This window comes from Pan troglodytes, chromosome 15, assembly GCF_028858775.2.
Source record: "Pan troglodytes isolate AG18354 chromosome 15, NHGRI_mPanTro3-v2.0_pri, whole genome shotgun sequence".
Lineage (NCBI taxonomy): Eukaryota > Metazoa > Chordata > Mammalia > Primates > Hominidae > Pan > Pan troglodytes.
This window is the reverse complement of record NC_072413.2, coordinates 35,899,020-35,919,748: the sequence shown is the minus strand read 5'-3', so window position 1 is coordinate 35,919,748 and position 20,729 is coordinate 35,899,020. Positions and strand designations below refer to the sequence as shown.

Below are 20,729 nucleotides of genomic sequence, written 5' to 3'. Positions count from 1 at the left end.
CTCAAGGCCTGCTATAACCACTCCCTGGCCACTACCTATGTTTGCTCAAAGACCTAGAGCTCTACGATCAGCAGGTGGCAAAACCAGCCAGACCTATGTCATTTGCAGCAAATTCGCTCAGACCCCGGGTGCAACCAGAGGTGCCATCCAGGAGCCAGGGACTAGAGTCAAAAACCTTTAGATGTCCATCTGGCATTCTATTGCACTACAGCTAAACTGGCACTCAAACCACAAAATGAAATCCTTCCCACTCTTCTCCCCACTTTTCAAAAGCAGAGGAGCCTCTCCCTGTGGCCACCGCCATCTCAGGCCCACGAGGAGTGTTGCCAGACTCCTGCCAATGTTTCCTCAAGGCCTAAGGGCTCTTCAGTCAGCTTGTGGTAAATGCTGCTTGTCCTGGGACTCATCCTTCAGGGGAGTGGGCTTCCCTCTGGCCTAGGGCAGGTCCAGAAATGGTGTAAAAGAGCCAAGTCCTGGACTCAAGGACCCCAAGAGCCCACTTGGTGCTCTACTCCCCTATAGCCAAGCTGGTTCCTACGGTGCAATACAAAGTCCTCTTTACTTTTGCCTCCACTTTTCTCAAGCAGGGGTCTCACCCTGTAGCCACCACAGCTGGGAATGTGCCGAGTCTCGCCTGAGACCAGCAAGTCTCAGGGTCTCACCCAAGGCCCTCAACTGGTATCCTTTCTAGTTATTCAGAGCCCAAGCACTTTTCAGTTAGGAGGTGATGAATCTTACCACAACTGGGTCCTTCTCTTCAAGGCAGCCCAGGGTATGTCTAGAAATGTCTGGGAGCTAGGGCCTCATGACACTGACCAGTGCCCTATCCTGCTGTGGCTGAGGTTGGTATGTAAGACGCAAAACAAAGTCTTCCCCACTCTTCCATCTCCTCTTCTAAAGCAAAAGGAAGGAGTCGCTTTTGGAGCCATGAGCTATGCAGCCTGGGGTTAGGGGAGGAGTTATGCCAGCACTCCTTAGCTGCCCTGGCTGGTGTCTCAGTAGGTTGCATGCCTCCCTAGTCCACTATCTCTGAGCCCAGTTCAACCCTAGGACTTACCTACATGTTGCAATACTTGTGGCCTACATTGCCCTTCAAATTTATTTGGGGCCTCCAAGCATGTTAGCCTATGGTGGCAAGGCTTTTAAGAAATCAAGCTCCGAACACTGAGATCAGCTATTCCTCTCTGGCTAGGGCTCATTTAAATGCACCCTCTGTGGGCAGGCACCAGCTGAGTTTGGTTAAGTTTTGGTTTCTGCTATAACAAGACAGCACTGAGTTCAATACTTCACACTTGCTGGCTCTCCCTCTCCCCAGGGCACAAAAACACTCTCTGCACCACCCCTCTGCTGCCAACGGGTCAGGGAGGGGTGGTGTCAGCAATGCAAGACTATTTTTCCTGTGTCTTCAATGTCTCTTTCAGTGATATGAAGTTACAGTCAGGTTCTGTGTCCTGGTTTACTGTAGAGTGGAGGGGACAATCAATGGAGCCTTCTATTCCACCATCTTGCTCCACCTTCTCCAGACAAATCTTACCAGTAGAATTTTTGATGCTATCTACAAATTCAATCAGCAAGTTTTCCATTTTCTCATCTGATATGGTTTGACTTTGTCCCCACCCAAATCTCATCTTGAATTGTAGCTCCCATAATTCCCTCATGTTGTGTGAGGGACCCAGTGGGAGATAAGTGAATCATGGGGGCAGTTTCCTCCATACTGTTCTCATGGTAGTTAATAAGTCTCACAACATCTGATGGTTTTATAAGGGGAAACTCCTTTCTCTTGGCTCTCATTCTCTTCTCTTGTCTGCCACCATGTGAGACACACGTCTCACCTTCCACCATGATTGTGAGGCCTCCCCAGCCATGTGGAACTGTGAGCCCATTAAACCTCTTTCTTTTGTAAATTTCCCAGTTTTGGATATGTCTTTATCAGCAGCATGAAAACAGACTAATACATCATCTAAACCATTAGGAAATATATTGAATTGGACACAGCCCTATAGCAGTCCACGAGACTTCCATGTACTAGTTGTGCATCCTTTGCATAAGTAGTTACAAATCCATTTAGTAGTCCACCTGACCACAATCTCCTCTACAAAACCAACATTGGGAGGCTTTCATAAGCAGGTTGCTGATATTCCAATGATAATAGCAATAACTAATATTTATTGAGTTTTCTGTATGTCAGGCATTGTTATAAGTGCTTTATATTGTAGCATCTACATATAATCCTCACAAAAACAATATGAGGTGGGCACTGTCATTATCATCATTTTACAATACAGACATATAGGAGAGTTCAGTACTTTGCCTAAGGTCACACTACTAGTAAAGGGTAAAGAGAGGATTCGGTCCTTGGACATCTAGTTGCAGAGCCTGTGCTCTTCCCACGAGACTCACGTTGAACACCAGGTCTAACATTTTTATGATATTCAGTCTACAAATTCTAGGAAAATAAATGAGGTTAGTCTTCCATGGCTTATCCTTAAGGGACCCATACTCCAAGTGATTACCACTTCCTTTTAGAAGGGTTCAAACACAATTCTTTTAATGAGTCATTTAATAATTCTAGAGTTTTGTCCAAGATCAATGCATAGATTGCAGAAATCTCAACCCTTACACTTAAAAAAATATAAAAGTCATATTTGCAGTTGCCACTCTCCAGGCATTGGCACCTCTCCCACTGCAGCAGCTCCCCAAAGCTGCTGCTGAAAGGTGCAACAAGCTTAAACCCATCTATCTGAGCCATCCAACAGGCTCAGATATCCAAGTTAACTCTTAAAATCTTTTACAAATCTTGGACTTTAAGTTTCTATTATGAATTCTTCTTTCTAAAGATCATTCTCCCTGTCAGATTTAAAAGACACAAAGCATAAGTTTATCAGCTTCCTTTTCTCTTTGTTATACTTCTGTTTATTTAAAACCTCAACCTTTTTCCAAAAATAAATTAAGGCAGCTGTCATCTCTTGTCATCACACTATTCATCCATATGACAGAGTTATCTTTCTTTTTATTCCCCCTCTCTTTGCTCCAAAACTAACATCAAAAATACTTGTTTTTGTTGTTAACATTATTCACAGGACTAAACCCATTCTGGATCTCGGCTTTCTTGGTACAATTTCATAGCAACATGCCACCTTTATATTTTTCTATGGATATGCATTTCTATGGATATTTTTAAAACTCTAAATGCAATAGATTACTCATACATGTTTTGTGAGAATTTGGGAGATTTAGGGCATCCCCATACCTGTTAAACTTTCTTCCATTTATAATATCAGGTCATGTGATCATATCTATATTTTTATAGACTTTCACTGACATTTTCTAAAATGTTCAACCATCCTATTATTGGCTTTGTGTCAGTTATTTCTTCACAGAATCACTATTATTTCTATCTAACTTTCTTTTGTTCCTCATGATTTAGACAAAAATACTAATCACCTTCATTATACTAACGAGCTTCTAAGAGTAGAAATGGCCAGTTAGGTAAGGATTGATCAAATTCTCTACTTTTTCTGCTGAACAAGACCTTCCAACATATATCTGAGCAATTAAAGTCCTGCATTGTTCCTTTATTACACCTCTGTGCTACTTCTGTTTAATCATGTCAGAAAAGGTCTTCTTGTCCCCTTAATCCTCAACCTGGCCAGGCTTGCTGGAGTATATTGTTCGTCATTCTGCTAACATTTTGAGCAGAAATGCTAGAAACTAACTTTATGGACTCAAATGTCCACATACAGTGTAAAGTTCATGGATAACAACTGATCTTGAGATGTTAACACAAATAAATAAATATATGATTCTTGGAGAAGACTTGGTGGGAATAGTTCAGTGCTATTTTAGGGCATTTCTGAAGGGTCCCACAATATCCCACAACAATAAGGCATAATATTTTATTAGACATTCTCTTCTCCTCCCCTTGAAACATTTCTCATTTCAATTTAGAGTCTTTTTAATCCATTCACCAAGTCACTCTGATCAAAACCTTCTTCCTAGAATGCTTCTTAGAAACATCCAAATGCATGCTTTGTAAAGAGCATGACTGATGGGGTCAGTCACCAACCACAGGATAAGACCCTTATCCCTGGAAGCAGTGGTGGATTTCCTCTGGTCAACTATTACTTGTGGATCTTCCTTATTACCTGTTATTCATGGAAGATCAATAGGCTAGTGTCATGTAGGATAAACCTGAGAAAACAGGGCTTGAGAAATGAAGAATAACCACTGCATTAATTCAGACATAAGGTCACCAGGACCCAGACTAGGATGGGGTAACTAGAAAAGAGAAGAAAAATAACATTTGGGAATAACATTTGGGAATTTCCAAGCCTTGGAGATTGATTTATATGTAAACAGCAAGTGAAGAGGAAGGCCACAGACAAATCCCAGGTTTCAGAGTTGGGAGTCTCGGGCAAAAATTGAAGAATGAGGAATGGCCAGTTGACCTCAGTGAAGCGTATTGGGAACATAATCATTGGTGGGGAGGGGAGACCCAGAAGTAGAGGAATTACCCAGAGAGGCATCCATCTGAATCAGTCTGGGAGAGGATTTCTGGTGATAATCAAGATGATATGCTGTGGTTCAAGGAAAAGCGTCTGTTTTTTTAATGCTAATAATATATCTATTTTTAAATAAATTCATTTAAGTAAAAAAAGTGACTCAAATTAATGAAAAGAATTAATACAACAATCCTCCCTTATCTGTGAGGCATATGTTCCAAACCCCAGTGGATGCTTGAAACCTTGGATAGTACTGAACCTTATATACATTATGCTCTTTCCCATACATACATATTGATGATAAAGTTTAATTTATAAGTTAAGCACAGTATAAGATTAACAACCATAACTAATAATACAATAGAACAATTATACTGTAATAAAAGTTATGTGAATATGTTATCTCTCTCTCTCTCTCTAAATATCGTATTGTCCTATGTGTATTCATCTATTTCCACACTGCAGTTGACCACAACTAACCAAAGCCTCGGAAAGTAAAGCCAAGGATAAGAGGAAACTTAAACCCTACAGTAAAGGCAGGGTGGTATGCAAATATGATAAAAATTATGTAAACAATGGATAAAATGAATCTTGTAAACATCCTCACAGTAGAAAAAGACTCAGGGGTTAGTATGAACCTAAATGAGGTAAAGTTATAAAAGCTATAAAATTCACCAAGTTCTATTTCCTAGACTACAATTCCTGACTTCCTCGAGATGGTAACTAGAAGATTCTTGGCCAATTTCTAAAAGACCTAAAAATTCCTTCCCTCCTTGAAAATCTGTTTTCTCTCCCCAGAGTTGCAATTAGGGTTGACACTAGAAACCCTCAAAAAACATGTTTTCTTTTCCTAAGTGGGCAACTTGCACTTCTGAGGCCCCCTTTTCAGAGTGAACACACCATCACCCCCGCCCCCAGCCCCATACGTTGGTCCTTGCCTGGGCCAATTCTTCACACCTGCACATCCTCAATTCTCATAACTATTAGGTGTTTCCAACATAAATAGTTTCTTACCGTTAAAGACACCCACTTGGCTTCTTTTGAATCACTTGTGGGCTGTCCATCTTCCAAAGGTTTACTTAATTCCTCTGCTGGCTGAACTTGCGAAATTTCCTGAGGTTTAAATACTATGCTTTCTGCTTCTGAGGGTCCCCATTCTATATCCTCTTGTTCAATCTGGAGAATACTTGACATGGTTTCAGGAAGTTCCTTATGCACACTCTGTTGGAAAAAGTAAATGTGCAAGAATGCTTTTTTTTTATTGGTCCTTCTAGGCTTTTCTGTGATGCAACAGTTTCTATCTGACAACAAGATGAATATGAAAACGCACGCTTGAAACTAAGCATAGGTGATGAGTTTCCTCTGAAGATTTAGAAAGAGAAGCTCAAATTGACTTAAGAAAAATGTGAAGGCTGGCAAATTATTTTCCTCAGCCCTTATCTCAGAAACTACAGCCACCCCACAGTTGTTAAGGGTAAAAGATGGCATACAATACCAAATACTATGAAATTTTCTTTATTATGCAAGAAGGTATAGCTAGACCAAGAAATTTAATTTTGTAAAATAGAACTTTAATCTTGAACTCATGTTGGTTCTTTTTTTTTCCATATCACAAGTCATCAAGCAGGAGCTCATGTTTTTATCAAGCTACTGGATGGTGTTATGGAAAGATTCAGAAAATGTTTTTAACCAGATGGGACTGAATTCAAATCCTGGATCTGTTAATTAATAGATGTTTGACCTTAGCCAAGTTACTTAAACTTTTTTAGCCTCATTTTTGTCACTGGTCATCAGGATAGGCTATGCCCAACCAAAAAAAAAAAATTAGTGGTTCGACACACTGGAACAGTGTGTTCACTACAAATCAAAGTGGCTCTTTAGGGCAGGTATACTTCTCATGGTAGCTCAGCCATCTAGGCTGCTTCCAGGTTGTAGTTCCTTCACACCTGAACACAGCTTCTATGGTCACCACAGAACAGTGACCATATCACTTTTCTTCACACCCCATTGGCCACAAACAGCTACATGACCCCATCTAACTGCAAGAGGGTGGGGGACATTTGAATATTTAGCAGGGAGCCATTCAGCTGCTCCATTGGCTTGACTCACATCTTTACAAGGGATATATCTTTTTTTGTACTTAGTTTGTGTGTGTGTCCTCTGCAAGCTGAGGAAGAAAGAAGCCAATAGTGACTCGGTCCAAGTCCAAAATTTTCAAAGGTAGGGAATCTGACAATGCAGCCTTCAATCTGTGGCCAAAGGCCCAAAAGCCCCCAGCAAACCACTAGTATAAGTCCAAGAGTCCAAAGGCCAAAGAAGCTGCAGTCTGATGTCTGAGGGCAGGAGGGGTGGATGGAAGCATCCATGACCCGGTACCAAGTCGAAAGGTATTTTACCTCTAAAGAAGTGGGTCAGCTTCCTTATAAAAAGCCAGAGGCCAGAAGAGGTCCAGTGATTGCCTGTAAATGTCAATGCTTAGGGAATGGTTCCAGCAGAATTACAAATAAATTAATATTTTTGTTTAACTCTTTATTTTAAATAATCAAGACGATATCTAAGCTAAATATCTGATTGTTGGCCTTTTTCACAGTTTCCTTCAAAATGGTATCTTTCCTTATACTTTATATGAATGTAGTGAATGGTATTAAGTTTATTCTATTAATGAAGATTTCTATTTGGCTAAACCTAACTGATATTGTACGTTCAGTTTACTATACCTGTTAGAGGCGTCGAGGTCAGAAGTTTTGATATATATTTGTAAACGGTGTCAACTAGAGGCAGCTACCCTAGATGTCAGTCTTAAGTCCATAGCATATGTGGTAAGGCTTCCTAATTGATATATCCACATACTATTACAAAGGGCTACTAGTACCATCTCATGCTGGATCATAAGGCCGGTGATAAGAACAGAAAGGAGAAAAAGATATGGCCCCAAAGCATCTCAAACTCCAGTAGTTCTACCATTTGTGGTAACTCTAACATTATAGGACCCATAGCTTTTGTGAAAAGAAAAAATTCCATGCACTTTCTGAACATGATATGCTAACCTAAAAATGAAATATGATCACAATTTTATGTATGTGGGGGTCATATTTCCAGGAACCACAGGAGCTTGTTATTTAATGGTAACATTTTATGAACTCTTTGTAAAGGAACTGACCATCAGGCTATCACTTTTCTATGTAAATGTGAGTTTCTATACACAAGGAGATACTTTCCATTCACAAGGAATATGTTCCAGATTGCTTTGAATCCAATGGTTATTTTACCAAAGATGGATAAAAAGAAAGATTTACTTCCAAAACAAATTTCTGTCACCAACTGTCCATATTTCTCAACCAAATTCTCCCCTTGCAATGCTTTTAACAATTCTTCTAGCTGAATACAGACAAAAGTAATGCTTTCTTAGAAGCTAACAATTTTTAATTATCCACCTACCTTCTAGATCTAAATGTCTCTAAATCAGAATTGTTAAAGTCTCCCCTTCTAAAAAGAGTCTGGGGCCTTAGCTCAGAAGGTCCATGGTAGCCAGCAACAGTGAGCCAAAATGGCCAAGACTCCCAGTGTGGTATCGAGTTAGATGCTCTCACAGGTAAACACACTTCTAAAATACATCAGAGAAATTTTTTTAACTCTCTATATAAACATTCAAGCAACAGGAAGCATGCTGTTACTTTAACAGAGGCAAGGAGGATTTTTATTAAAGACTTTACCATTTGCGATTCCTCAGCACCCATCTGGAATTTATACTCTGCTTGTATCTCAGGTGTTTCTGCTTGCATAGGTGATGTTTTGAGGTACATTTTTCCCATTAAAGAAATATCCTTGAATGAGAAAAGGAAACAAAGTGATGCCAATTTTTAAAATCATTGAGGCACATTATTCATTATACTAAAATGCTAGTCAATTTGTGTAGTAAATGAAAAATAGAGACATATAAACTAGTCAATAACACATGGTAAATGAATAAAGAAAAAACAATAAAGTCAGGGTGTGGTGGCTCATGCCTGTAATCCCGGCACTTTGGGAGGCCGAGATGGGTGGATCACCTGAGGTCAGGAATTTGAGATGAGCCTGACCAACATAGTGAAACCCCAACTCTAGTAAAAATACAAAAGTAGCAAGGCATGATGGCACATGTCTGTAATCCCAGCTACTTGGGAGGCTGAGGCAGGAGAATTGCTTGAACCCAGGAGGAAGAGGTTGCAGTGAGCTGAGATCATGCCATCGCACTACAGCCTGGACAACAAGAGGGAAATTCTGTTTAATAAATAAATAAATAAATAAATATAAAACTTTTTTGCCTATGTTTTCAATTTCATGGCTTTTTGCTGATCTCTATAAATATATTTTTAGATTTAACAAGATAATTAGGTAATATTAAGTCAGATGCTATAAAACAATGCTATTAAGTCAGATTGTATAAAACACTGCACAGGAAAGATAAAATCAAAACTAAAATTTAATGCAACCAAGGGCAAGAGGGAATATGCTTAAAACCTCACTGGATGGACTGTTAGTATCATTTTTACCATAGCTAATGACAATTGCAGTGATATACTCTCTACTCAGTTGAGATGGCAAGAAGATAGTACACTCCAACTACTAACAATGATGTAGGAATAAAGAGACCCAGGTTCTGTCCATCCAAACTGTGAAGCCACAAATCAGGCATCAACAGGCACATTATTTTGCTTTCCTTCACCTCAGTCTTATTACTTTTTAAATAGGCATTCAACTACATGACTTTTTTTTTGAAACAGAGACTTGCTCTGTCACCCATGCTGGAATGCAGTGGTGCAATCATAGCTCCCCGTAACCTCAAACTCCTGGGCTCAAGTGTTCCTTTCACCTCAGCCTCCTGAGTGGCATGGACTACAAAGTGCATACCACAACACTCAACTAATGTTTTTGTTTTTTGTAGAGACGGGGTATCTCTACATTGCCCAGGCTGATCTTGAGCTTGTGGCCTTAAGGAATCCTCCCTCCTTGGCCTCCCAAAGTGCTGGGATTACACAGGCATGAGACACTGTGCCTGGCCTACATGAAATTTTAAGGTCCCTTTTTCTTCTAGCCTTTTAGTAATGTCAACAGCAAGATTCAAACTCCCACTGTACCTTAAAACTCTTATTTTTCTACTTTTTATTTGTTTTATTAAAAGGATCTAATTCAGGCCATTGGCTTCTACTTCTGTCCTCTTGTTATAAATAACTATAAAACTGGACAAAATATTACAGCCACTCTTTTAGGATTTGACAGCAGGCAGTGCAGAACTGTGATGACAGAGAATGGAAACAAATAAGGTAAGAGCTACAATTACCTGACTTCTGCCTGACACAATTTCCAGAACATGGCACAAAAAGGCAAAAGCCAAACAGAGCCCAAGTATCTTACTAAATTGAAGAGACAGAAATCAGATGAGAGGAGGACAAAGGGGCTAGAGTGGAGATGAGGGCACTGCATAGAGAAAGAGCTCCAGAAATCGGCATAGGGTCCTTGAGGCTTTGGCTGAAAGTCTGCCCATGCAATGGGGAAACCCATGAGGCTAGACAAAGAAACCCTGCCAGGGAAGAAAACAATTACTAAAGAGCTATAAGTCACAATTCTCAGAGCTCACACAAGGTTGGGATTCATTAGGTCTCCCACCAGACATGCAAGATACGTGGTACATTCATTATAAAGGCCAGAAGGATCATCTGTTAGTAGTCATGCTAAATTAACCCTTGAGTAAAGGCTTCTGTGGACATTAACAATGCTTTAAAATAATTCTTGAAAAAATCAAACTGCTCTTCAAGTAACTTAACTGCCTATCAGAACAAACTCCAACACTCTTTAAAGGAAGTCAGTAAAACCCAATGTAAAATTCATAATGTCCAAAATCCAATCAGAAGTTGCTGGTCACATGAAGAAGCACAAATATATGATACATAACCAGGAAGAAAATCATACAAAAAGACCCAGAAATGATATACATTTCAGAATTAGCAAATAAGGATCTTAAACTTCTAATATAAATATTATAAGTGTTCAACATTAAATAAAAATGTAAGCAAAAAGAGGAGCAAATGTAAGAAACAGAATGAAATGTGACATCTATAGATAGAACATACATCATCTAAAATAAAATTCTCACTGAGTGGCATTAACAGAAGAGAAAGACATTGCAGAAGAAAATGTCAGTTAACTTAAAGGCATATCAACAGGAACCATGCCAAATGAACCACAGAGAGAAATAAAACTGAAATAAAATGAACAAATACTCAGTCGAACATATATTTAATTGGGGTTCCAGAAAGGGATATGGGGAGTGACTGAAAATATTCACACACAAATGGCCAAAAATTTTCCAAATATCATGACAGCTACAAACCCCCTAAGTTCAATGACCTCTGAGCAGAAACACACAAAGAACACTGCCCCAAGTTCACTGTCAGAATAATAAAAACCAGTAATTATAAAAAATCTCTTTATTTGCAAATGAATATGATTACACATATACAGAAAATCAGAAAGAATACAAAAAAAACCTACTAGAGCTAATAAACTAATTCACTAAAGTTGTAGGGTACAGGGTAAATATGTAAAAATAAGTTTTATTTTCAAACAATGAACAATCTATAAACAAAATTAAGAAAACAATTCCATTTAAAATGCCATAAATGAGAATAAAATACTTAGAAATAAATTTAACCAAAAAACCACAAGACTTGTATAAAATATTGCTGAAAGAAATTAAAGAAGCCCTAAATGAAAGGAAAGGCACCCTATGTCCATGGATTAAAAGACTTAATATTGTTAAGATGGCAAGACTCCCCAAAGCTATCTACAGATTCTTTGCAACCCCTATCAAAAAAACAAGGGCCTTTTTTTCAGAAATAGAAAAACTGATCCTAAAATTCATATGGAATTGAAAGTTCCCCTGAATAGGCAAAACAATCTTGAAAAAGAAAAACAAAGCTGGAGGACTCACACTTCCCTATTTCAAAATTTACTATCAAACTACAACAATCAAAACAGTGTGATACTAGCATAAGGATAAACATCTAGATCAATGGAATAAATGTAAGCCCAAAAATAAACTCATCCAACCCATGCTCAATCGACTTTTGACAAAGGTGCCAAAAGCATTCAATGGGAAACAAATACACTCTTCAAATGGTGCTGGGGCAACTGAATATCTACATGCAAAAAAACAAAGTTGGACCCATATCTCATATGATGTACAAAATTTAACTAAAAATGGGTCAAATACCTGAATGTAAGACCTATAAACTGTAAGATTCTTAGAAGAAAACATACGAATAAATCTTCATGACCTTGGATTTGGCAATAGCTTCTTAGATATAACAACAAAAGCATAAGCAACCAAAGAAAAAATAGACAAATTGGATTTTACCAAATTTAAAATTTCTGCGCATTGAGGACACGATGAAGAAAGTAAAAATGCAACCCACTGAATGGGAGAAAATATTTGTAAATCATTTGCCTGACAAGGGTCTAGTATTAGGAATATATAAGGAAGTCTTAGAAGTTAACAAAAAGACCAAAAAAATTAAAAATGGGCAATGGACTCCTGGCTTTGAAGTTAATAATACTCTTTGGCAATAACACAAGTAGTTTTTAAGGTAGAAAAAAACAACAGAAAGAAGCTTCAAAGGAAATACCCTGATTATTCAGCTTAAGAATTTCACTCCCTTCCTCTTCCTACCAGTTGTAAGTGTCCTGGCCACCCCACTATCTCTGACCATGATCCTCTAACTAATCATTCTTTAGTGTCAACAACTTTGGCATTTCTCAATTAAGCATTTCCCATACAAGAAAAGCAAGTTTTTTCCTCTCAGAATCACTGTCATTAATATCACCACGCAACAGAAAATTGTCTAGTACTCTTTCCTTTGAAAGAGTTTTGACACTAACATACAACAAGAATATTCTGCAAGACATAGCACTAACTCTTTGCTGTGAATTATAAAACTCTGTGAATTATTTGATGAAAGTGAGAATATAATCACAGGAGATAGACAACAAATTTTCATTTCTATATAGTCAAAAAATGGGCAAAGTATTTTTGACATTTCTCCAAAGAAGATATATAAAAGCCAACAAGCACATGAAAAGATGACCAACACAAATAATCAGGGAAACACAAATCAAAATCACAGTGAGATACCACTTTATACTCACTAGGATGGCTATAAAAAAAAAAGAAAGAAAGAAAATAACAAGACTTGACTAGGATGCAGAGAAACTAGAATCCTCATATGCTGCTACTGGGAATGTAAAATGGTGCAGCCACTGTGGAAAGGTTTGGTGGTTCCTCAAAAACTTGCATACTATTACCAACTGACCCAGCAATTCCCCTTTTAGGAATATGCCCCCAAAAAAACTGATGGTAGGTATTTCAATAGATATTTGTACATTGATGCTATAGCAGCACTATTCACAATAGACAAAAAGTGGAAACAAGCCAAATGTCCATTCATGGATGAATGAATAAACAAAATTTGGTATATCCATACAATGGAATACCATTCAACCAACAAAATTAATGAAGTACTGATGTATGCCACGATGTTGGATGAATCTTGAAAACATTACACTAATTGAAAGAAGCTAGACACCACAGGTCATAAATTTTATGATTCCATTTATATGAAACATCCAGAATAGGTAAATCTATAGAGAACAAAGCCAACTTGTTGTTGCCAGGGCCTGTGGGGTATAGGGAATGGCGAATGACTGTTTAACATGTATAGTGTATCCTTTTGGAAGGATGAAATGGTTTCGAAACTAAATGAAGGTGATGGCTGCTCAACATTGCAAATGTTGATGCCACTGAATTGTGTACTGTAAGATGGTTAATTTTACATTATATGAATTCACCTCAGTGTAAAAAAAAAAGTAATTGGATGTGATGAGCACTTGAAAATAGCAGGTACACAACAAATGTCATTTCCCTGCTCCTTAGACATTTTTAACTAACATAGTAGTAAAATTTATACGTGATAGTTACTACATTGCCCAGTGACACAAGGATTTATTTTTGTTTGTCTATAGTCTAGTAAAGCCAGAGAAATAAAAAAAGACATGTAATGTAAAAAAATATTTTATTGACAACAATAATTTTGTTAGTGTTCGATCTAAAGTTTAATAGCAAAGAAACACAAATCGATGTAGAGGTAACAGGTGAGAGTAAAAACAATGCGCTTTATTCAACATTAGGAAATTCATTAATTTATAAGTCAAATGTAAAAACATACAATGATCTTCATGGTACTCTCAAGTGAAAATCACATGGAAGGTGGAATGATAAAGTGGTTGAGCACACATGCTCTGCTTTTGGCTTCAAATCTTGACTCCGTCACTTTAGGACATTCTCAAGCAAATTATTCAACTTCTCAAGTTTGTAAAATGGGAATAATAATAGCACATACCTCATATGCTTATTATGAGGATTAAATGATATAATACATGCAAACAGAAAGTGTCTTATACATAATAATAGTTATTCACATTGAAATAAAAAGCAAAATAAGGATGCCTATTGGTACCATCATAATTTGACATTATTCTGGAAATTCTAGATATGAAACAGAAAAGAACATAATTATAAGAAATGAACTAACCACAAAACTGTTACTTGAAGAGGCTACTATAATATACCTAAAATTCCCAAAATAATCTGTAGAGTTATTCAGACAGAAAATCAATGCACCAAAACCAAATTCAGAAATTTAGAAAATGAGAAAAGGAACAAAATCATGAAAGTAACAAAAATTATAAACTACCAAAACAGTGCCTTAGGAAATGTCAGGAAAACAAAAAAAAATGACTGAGACATAAAAATTGACTTGAATCAGAAAAATTGGATTTTGGACTAAAAAAAATCAAAGAGAAAAATTTTAAGTAGCACAATTAGTATTTTGTTTAACATGTATTAATTCTACCTTGTCTCCCTGAGTTATAAACTGTAACTAGTAGTTTATTTCTACATTCTCCACAGAGTCTGCCAAAGTGTTAAACAAATTTTTTTAACTCTGTACACACTTGAAAATTTATAAATCTGTAAGCAATCCAGCTTCGCAATCCTGGATACACTTTTTTAATGTGTTTCATAGAGCAGTTTCCACCTATGGCATGTAACAGAATCCAAAATGTCCAAGCTGGAAGGACCTTGAAGGATCAGTAAAACCCGAAGGACGCCCAAATTTCACAGACACTGAAACCAAAGCTTTGAGGCTTAAAGGGTGCTGTTTAGTATTCAAAACAAACAGACCACATGGTCTTTCCCCTACACTGCTTCTAGCAGATGGACAGCAACAGAAGCCGCAGTGTTCCTGTGGCCTGTTAGGCAGGCCCAGTATTTTCTCAATCATCATTAAAAGGAGGAGTAGGGAGAGCAGCTGCCCTCTACTCTTCGTCATGCAATCCAGGTTCTCCCCAAATGACACTGGCCCAAATAGCATGGGCCAAAAGAGTGTTTCTAAAATATACCCTTTTATGATTTCATCAGCACTTAGTCAAGCTGCACTGCCTTTAGATAACTTACTGTAAAGTTCAAGGTTTAGAAAGAAGGAAAGAAAAGGCATTGTATGGCCCTAAACAATATTTGTCCACACAGCTTACTTTCTTGAGAAACTGTCCTGATGTGCATTAACTTTCTCTTGCTTCCTGCAGGCAAAACCCTGATGGCACTGGCCTGTGGAATCCTCCTTACAGGCACAAGAATGTATCAGGGCTGCTTGACATCCGTTCTTACCCCTGTGACTCTCTAAATTAAACATTTATATGATTGTCCTGGGTGACTGGACCCTGTATTCCATAGACCTGTTGGCTCTAAAAATGTGATTTGATAAAGAAAAAAAATGGAATTTGAACAGCTGCCATATAAATGTAAACATCAAAATTGCTACAGGCACTATCTATAACTAAATGTGTATAGCATCTTTTACGCAAAGTCCTAACAGAACATAGTCCATTACTTAAACCTGTTCAAAAACTACAGTAGTTCCAGAAACATAACATTATTGGGTTTCAAGTAAATTCTACTTTTTATAATATCACTTCTCTGATAGCTACCCTATAGAAGAAAACTACAGTGTTTTTAGTAAAAAAAAAAAAAAAAAAAAAAAAAGGAATTCATGAAAAGCTTGCTTAAATCAAGTCATCTAAAACAACAGATGCAATGCAATCAGAAAAATATATTTCCAGAATATGATAATGCCTATGGTTGGGCAATGCACTATTCTTTATTCCTTAACATTCATACTAGAAAAGACAACAAAAAATCCAGACTTTTCGTTTCAGAAGGCTATGGAGAAATCTAAGTTAATATGCCTGATTCTAGGTTATAGCATCTGATATTTCAAGCATGACATCCCTTTGAATTATGTACCAACTGTTGAGTGAGTTATGACAAGCTATGCAAGCAGCACTGTGCCACAGCACTCCAGGGCTAGGAATCCAAGAGAAATATAAGTCAAGATTCTTTCCCTCAAGAAGTTTCAGTTAGTTAGAGAGATGAAAACAACAGACGAAGAATAATGTTTTTCAAAATGCAAAGCAGTAAATTTAATCAAGCATAATTATTATGCACAGGCTCCAAGTTCAATAGGAATCTAATTTATTTAGAGAGATGAGGATAAGAGTATAAATATCAGAGGATGTTCCAGTTTTAGTTACACTAGTGAAAAATAAATGTGAAGAAGAGCTGGGTTCTGGGTCAAGGGATGGAGGGGGGGAAATGCAGTTCTTATCTCATGTTTTAATATAAGACCACATGAAAATAATTATGCATCTATATCAATGAATTTTGAAAGTTAATATGCCTCTTTTGTTTATTTAGTCAACAGTATTCCATAAAACTAAAATTCCCAAGACACAAACTGAGTGTATTAGTCTGTTTTCACACTCCTATAAAGAACTGCCCGAGACTGGGTAATTTGTAAAGTAAAGAGATTTAACTGACACAATTCTGCATGGCTGGGGAGCCCTCAGGAAACTTACAATCATGGTGGAAGGTGAAGCAGGCACCTTCTTCACAAGGCAGCAGGGCAGTGTGAGCACACAGGAAAAAATACCATTGATAAAACCATCAGATCTCATAAGAATTCACTCACTATCATGAACAGAATGAGGAACCGCCCCCATAATCCAATCATTTCCCTTCCTCACCACATAGGGATTACTGGACACTCCCTCGACATGTGAGATTACAGTTAAAGATGAGACTTGGGTGGAGATACAGAGCCAAATCATATCACTGAGGAAGGATGGAAACATATTTGCTATGTCTTCCCAAATGACACTACATCTCAAAAACACTGTTTTTGCTGTTCCTGAATCAAACAATAAATTCCATTAATTTTCTTACATGTTTTCTATTGTAAAACCGTTCAAAATGTTAACTAATATTAACTAATATAAAATTCAACAAATTAATATGTGTTCACCTATCCTGATGTTCAACAAAAACATTTGTAGTACCACTTGCAGATCTTATTTCAAAAAGGCTCTAGTAACTATTGTCCAAGATGATCCCCAATGATTCCCACCTCCTGAATGGTCACCTCCTCAATGAATAGGGCAGACCTGTGTAATCAATAAGATATAGCAGAAATTACAGTGTGTGGCTATTTCAAAAAAAAATATGGCAAGTTCCGCATTGCCATCTCTGGATCACTCATTCTAGGGGAAGCCATCTGCCATGTGATAACAACACTTAAGCAGTCCTATGGGGAGGTCTCCTGCCAACAACCAGCACCAAATTGCCAGTCTTACGACTGAGGCATCCTGGGAGCAGATCCCTCAGTCTCAATCAAGTCTTCAAATGACAGCAGCCCCAGACAAGATCTTGACACAACCCCACAGGCTAGAATTACATAGATAAGTTGCTCCTAGATTCACTACCCATAAAAACTGTGTGAACTAAATGTTCATTGTTTTAAGCTGCTAAATTTTGGGGTGATTTGTTGCACAGAAATAAATAACTTTAAAAAGGCTCTAAAACTCTAGCTCTTCAGATATTTCATGGCATTTCCCAAAGAACCTAAAATCTCAAAATCTCATAATTTTTATTATTTAGGTATGTGTTTCTTCATTATTACCTATTATTGCATAATTTTTCTTAGCCTTTTTAAAAGATACATATTGCTTTACAAAACCCATTAAAAAGTGAGGTAGTTTGGCTCAGCACAGTGGCTCACACCTTTGGGAGGCTGAGGCAGGCGGATCACTTGAGGTCAGGGGTTCGAGACCAGCCTGGCCAACATTGTGAAACCCCATCTCTACTAAAAATACAAAAATTAGCCGGGCATGATGGTGGACGCCTGTAATCCCAGCTACTCGGAAGGCTGAGGCACCAGAATTGCTTGAACCTGGGAGGTGGAGGTTGCAGTGAGCCAAGATTACGCCACTGCACTCCAGCCTCGACAACAGAGGCAGACTCAAAAAAAAAAAAAAGTGAGGTAGTTTGTGCTAGATCCTTAGGAAAAATGCAAAGTACATGTGTTAACAAAACATACTGTGTAATACTTAATATGCCCTCCTTTGTCCCACATATTTATCCCAAATATCATGAAATGTATTTAATCACGTAACATTTCACTATATTGTCAGTAACTTTGAAAGACACATTCCATGTGTCATTGCTACAGTATTTGTGAAAACTATGGAATTACAGAAAATTAAAGAGCTTTCTGTAGGCAAGACTTGTCATAAGCCCACACCAAGAACATAGTTCTTTGTCCTATTATTAAACAAAGCCAATGAGAGAAACTCTGTAAGTCCCCTAACAAACAGAAATCTGTATTTAATAACATCTAACCTATGTTTATATTTTGGGAATACATATACCTTCCCTAATTAAGATGAAGAGTGATTGATTCATATCACCTGTGAAAGAGCATTAATAATCAGCCATCAGTTATCTCTTCTCCATACTAAATTCCATCTCCTCCAAATTTTTCTTGTATGGATCTGGGAGAGGAAATGATAAATTTTAAGAAGAATCCATAAGAATGTTCTCTTAAGCCTCCTAATCTCACAGAGGATTTAATAACATAAATAAATACTTCAATAATAAAATTCAGAGCCTCAAGAGTAAGCATATTTTTGTTTACATCATTCAACAAATATTTATTTATAGAGTGACTTCTAAGTCCAAGGAATTATATGAGGTGATGTGAAGGATGAAAAAGCAAAAGATAAATAATCTTGCCTCCAGATTGTTTATGGTCTTATAAAACAAATTCAGCATTCATTTGATCCATCCTACTAAAAATAGAAAGACAAAAGTCTATTATGATCACTTAGGTAGTCACAGCCTAGATGAACATATATATTGATGTGTAGATAAATAACAATAATACATGTTGTAAGAGAGGCACAAAGTAAACTTGTACCAAGGAGTTCGGGCAAGGAAGGGGAATATTATATTTAGAATAGAAGGCAGCACTTCCTTAAAATAGTTCTTAAGAAAGAAGTAGAAACTAAATGTGTCCAGTGGATACAAAGAGAACTGCAAGTGGAGAAACACTCCTTAGATTGATTTTGAGATCCTTTCTCTTCCCCTGGGGCAGGTGCACACGTGCCACTTACTGTATTCAAACAGGGTTAGGATGGAAAGCATCTTCACATTGGCTCCCTCACTCCCCATCCCCAGACGCACTTCCAAGGGGTAGTGATGAGCCCCATGGTTGTGTGCTTATTTGGTTCTCTAACATGGTTTTGCTCACAGCCAGATTCTAATTCAAAAAGGAAATCACTCCATTAATTTCATGTATATGAAGGTGTGGAAACTTTTACCACATTATTCACTTCTTTCATTTCTCTTCTCTCACTTTGCAAGAAAGACGATCTTTGGGCAGAAGCAATGAGATTATTGAAGTTATCAAGCTATTCAGTCAAGGTTTTCAGCTGGAAACATCAGAAACAGACTCTTATCATGTAGGTGGTATGGAAAGGCTGTCTGGATTAACAGAATCAGTGAGAGAAGGACCAAAGAAGTCACAGAACCAAGAAGCAAGAGACATCACAACAGTCTTTAAGCAATAATAAACTTTCCAAGGTTCCTCATGACTCAATGACCTGGAATGAATCCTTATCATCCCTTTCATAAACAGACATGGTATGTTCAGGAAATTTTAAAATTCAGTGGATTGCTGGTGTGGTAAATTTTGTATTAACAGCCTCAATTTTTCACCTCTCACTCTGTCCACACCTTTTGCCATGTGACTTTGCAGTTTTTTTCCATCAAGAGGCAAAGTTTATTTTTCTGCCTCCTGATTCTGGATGTATCCATGAGTCTCTGGATTTATCCATTTTATTGCTTTAGCCAGTAAAATGGGCCAAAAGTAACAATGCGCCAATTCCTACCCTAGGACTCAAGAGCTTGCAGGTTGCTCTTTTGAACTTCTTCTGTTACTATGAGAAGTGCATGCCTAGTCAATCCACTAGTTCCAGGGGGATAAAAGTGCATGGAGGTCCCTGGTCTAAATGTGCCACATGGAACAGAGCTGACCAAGCTAAAGTCTCCAGCCAGAATTGAACCCAGCCTAGATTAGCTGACTCCAGCCAATCCACAAAGGTGAGAGCTACAGTAATATTGTTTGGTACTAAGCCCTTAGTTTTGAGAGTTTGTTACATAGCATTAACTGACTGATACAACTGGTGAATAAATTAGAAGGAAAAAGAAAAAAAATAATGCTAGTAAGGTCAAATTATGAAGAACCCTCTATGCTACCTACGGTTTGGAATTCGACTATATCCTGCAGTCAGGAGGTATCCAGCCAAATTTTTTTTTTAGATGAAGTCTCACACTGTCGCCCAGGCTGGTGTGCAGTGGCATGATCTCAGCTCACTGCAACTTCCACCTCCCAGATTCAAGCGATTCTCTTGCCTCAGCCTCCCAAGTAGCTGGGACTACAGGTGTGTACCACCATGCCCGGCTAATTTTTGTATTTTTAGTAGAGATGGGGTTTCACTATGTTGGCCAGGCTGGTCTTGAACTCCTGACCTCGTGATCCACCCGCTCAGCCTCCCAAAGTGCTGGGATTACAGGTGTGAAACACCATGCCCGGCCCCAGCCAAATTTTAAAATAAATTAATACTAGTGTCTGGTGAATAAACTTTAGTGGAGGTAAAAACTGAAAGTTGGTCCTGAAGACATTGTAAGGATCCAAGTGAAAGCTGGTAAGAGCCTAACTTAAGGCACAGACAGTGGAAATA

The 20,729-nt window shown here is 37.8% G+C and overlaps 1 protein-coding gene across 2 annotated transcripts in view; it reads right to left on the bottom strand.

Moving 5' to 3' along the window:
• The window catches only part of TTC6 (tetratricopeptide repeat domain 6), a 248,209-nt gene that overhangs the window by 155,381 nt on the left and 72,099 nt on the right, over positions 1–20,729 (bottom strand). For both annotated transcript variants that reach the window (XM_054665996.2, XM_054665997.2), the window contains 2 exons: positions 8,216–8,326; positions 5,517–5,723 (listed from right to left, as the gene is read on the bottom strand). In XM_054665996.2, coding sequence (XP_054521971.2) covers positions 5,517–5,723; positions 8,216–8,326 — 318 coding nt within the window. The remainder of the gene's footprint in view (positions 1–5,516; positions 5,724–8,215; positions 8,327–20,729) is intronic.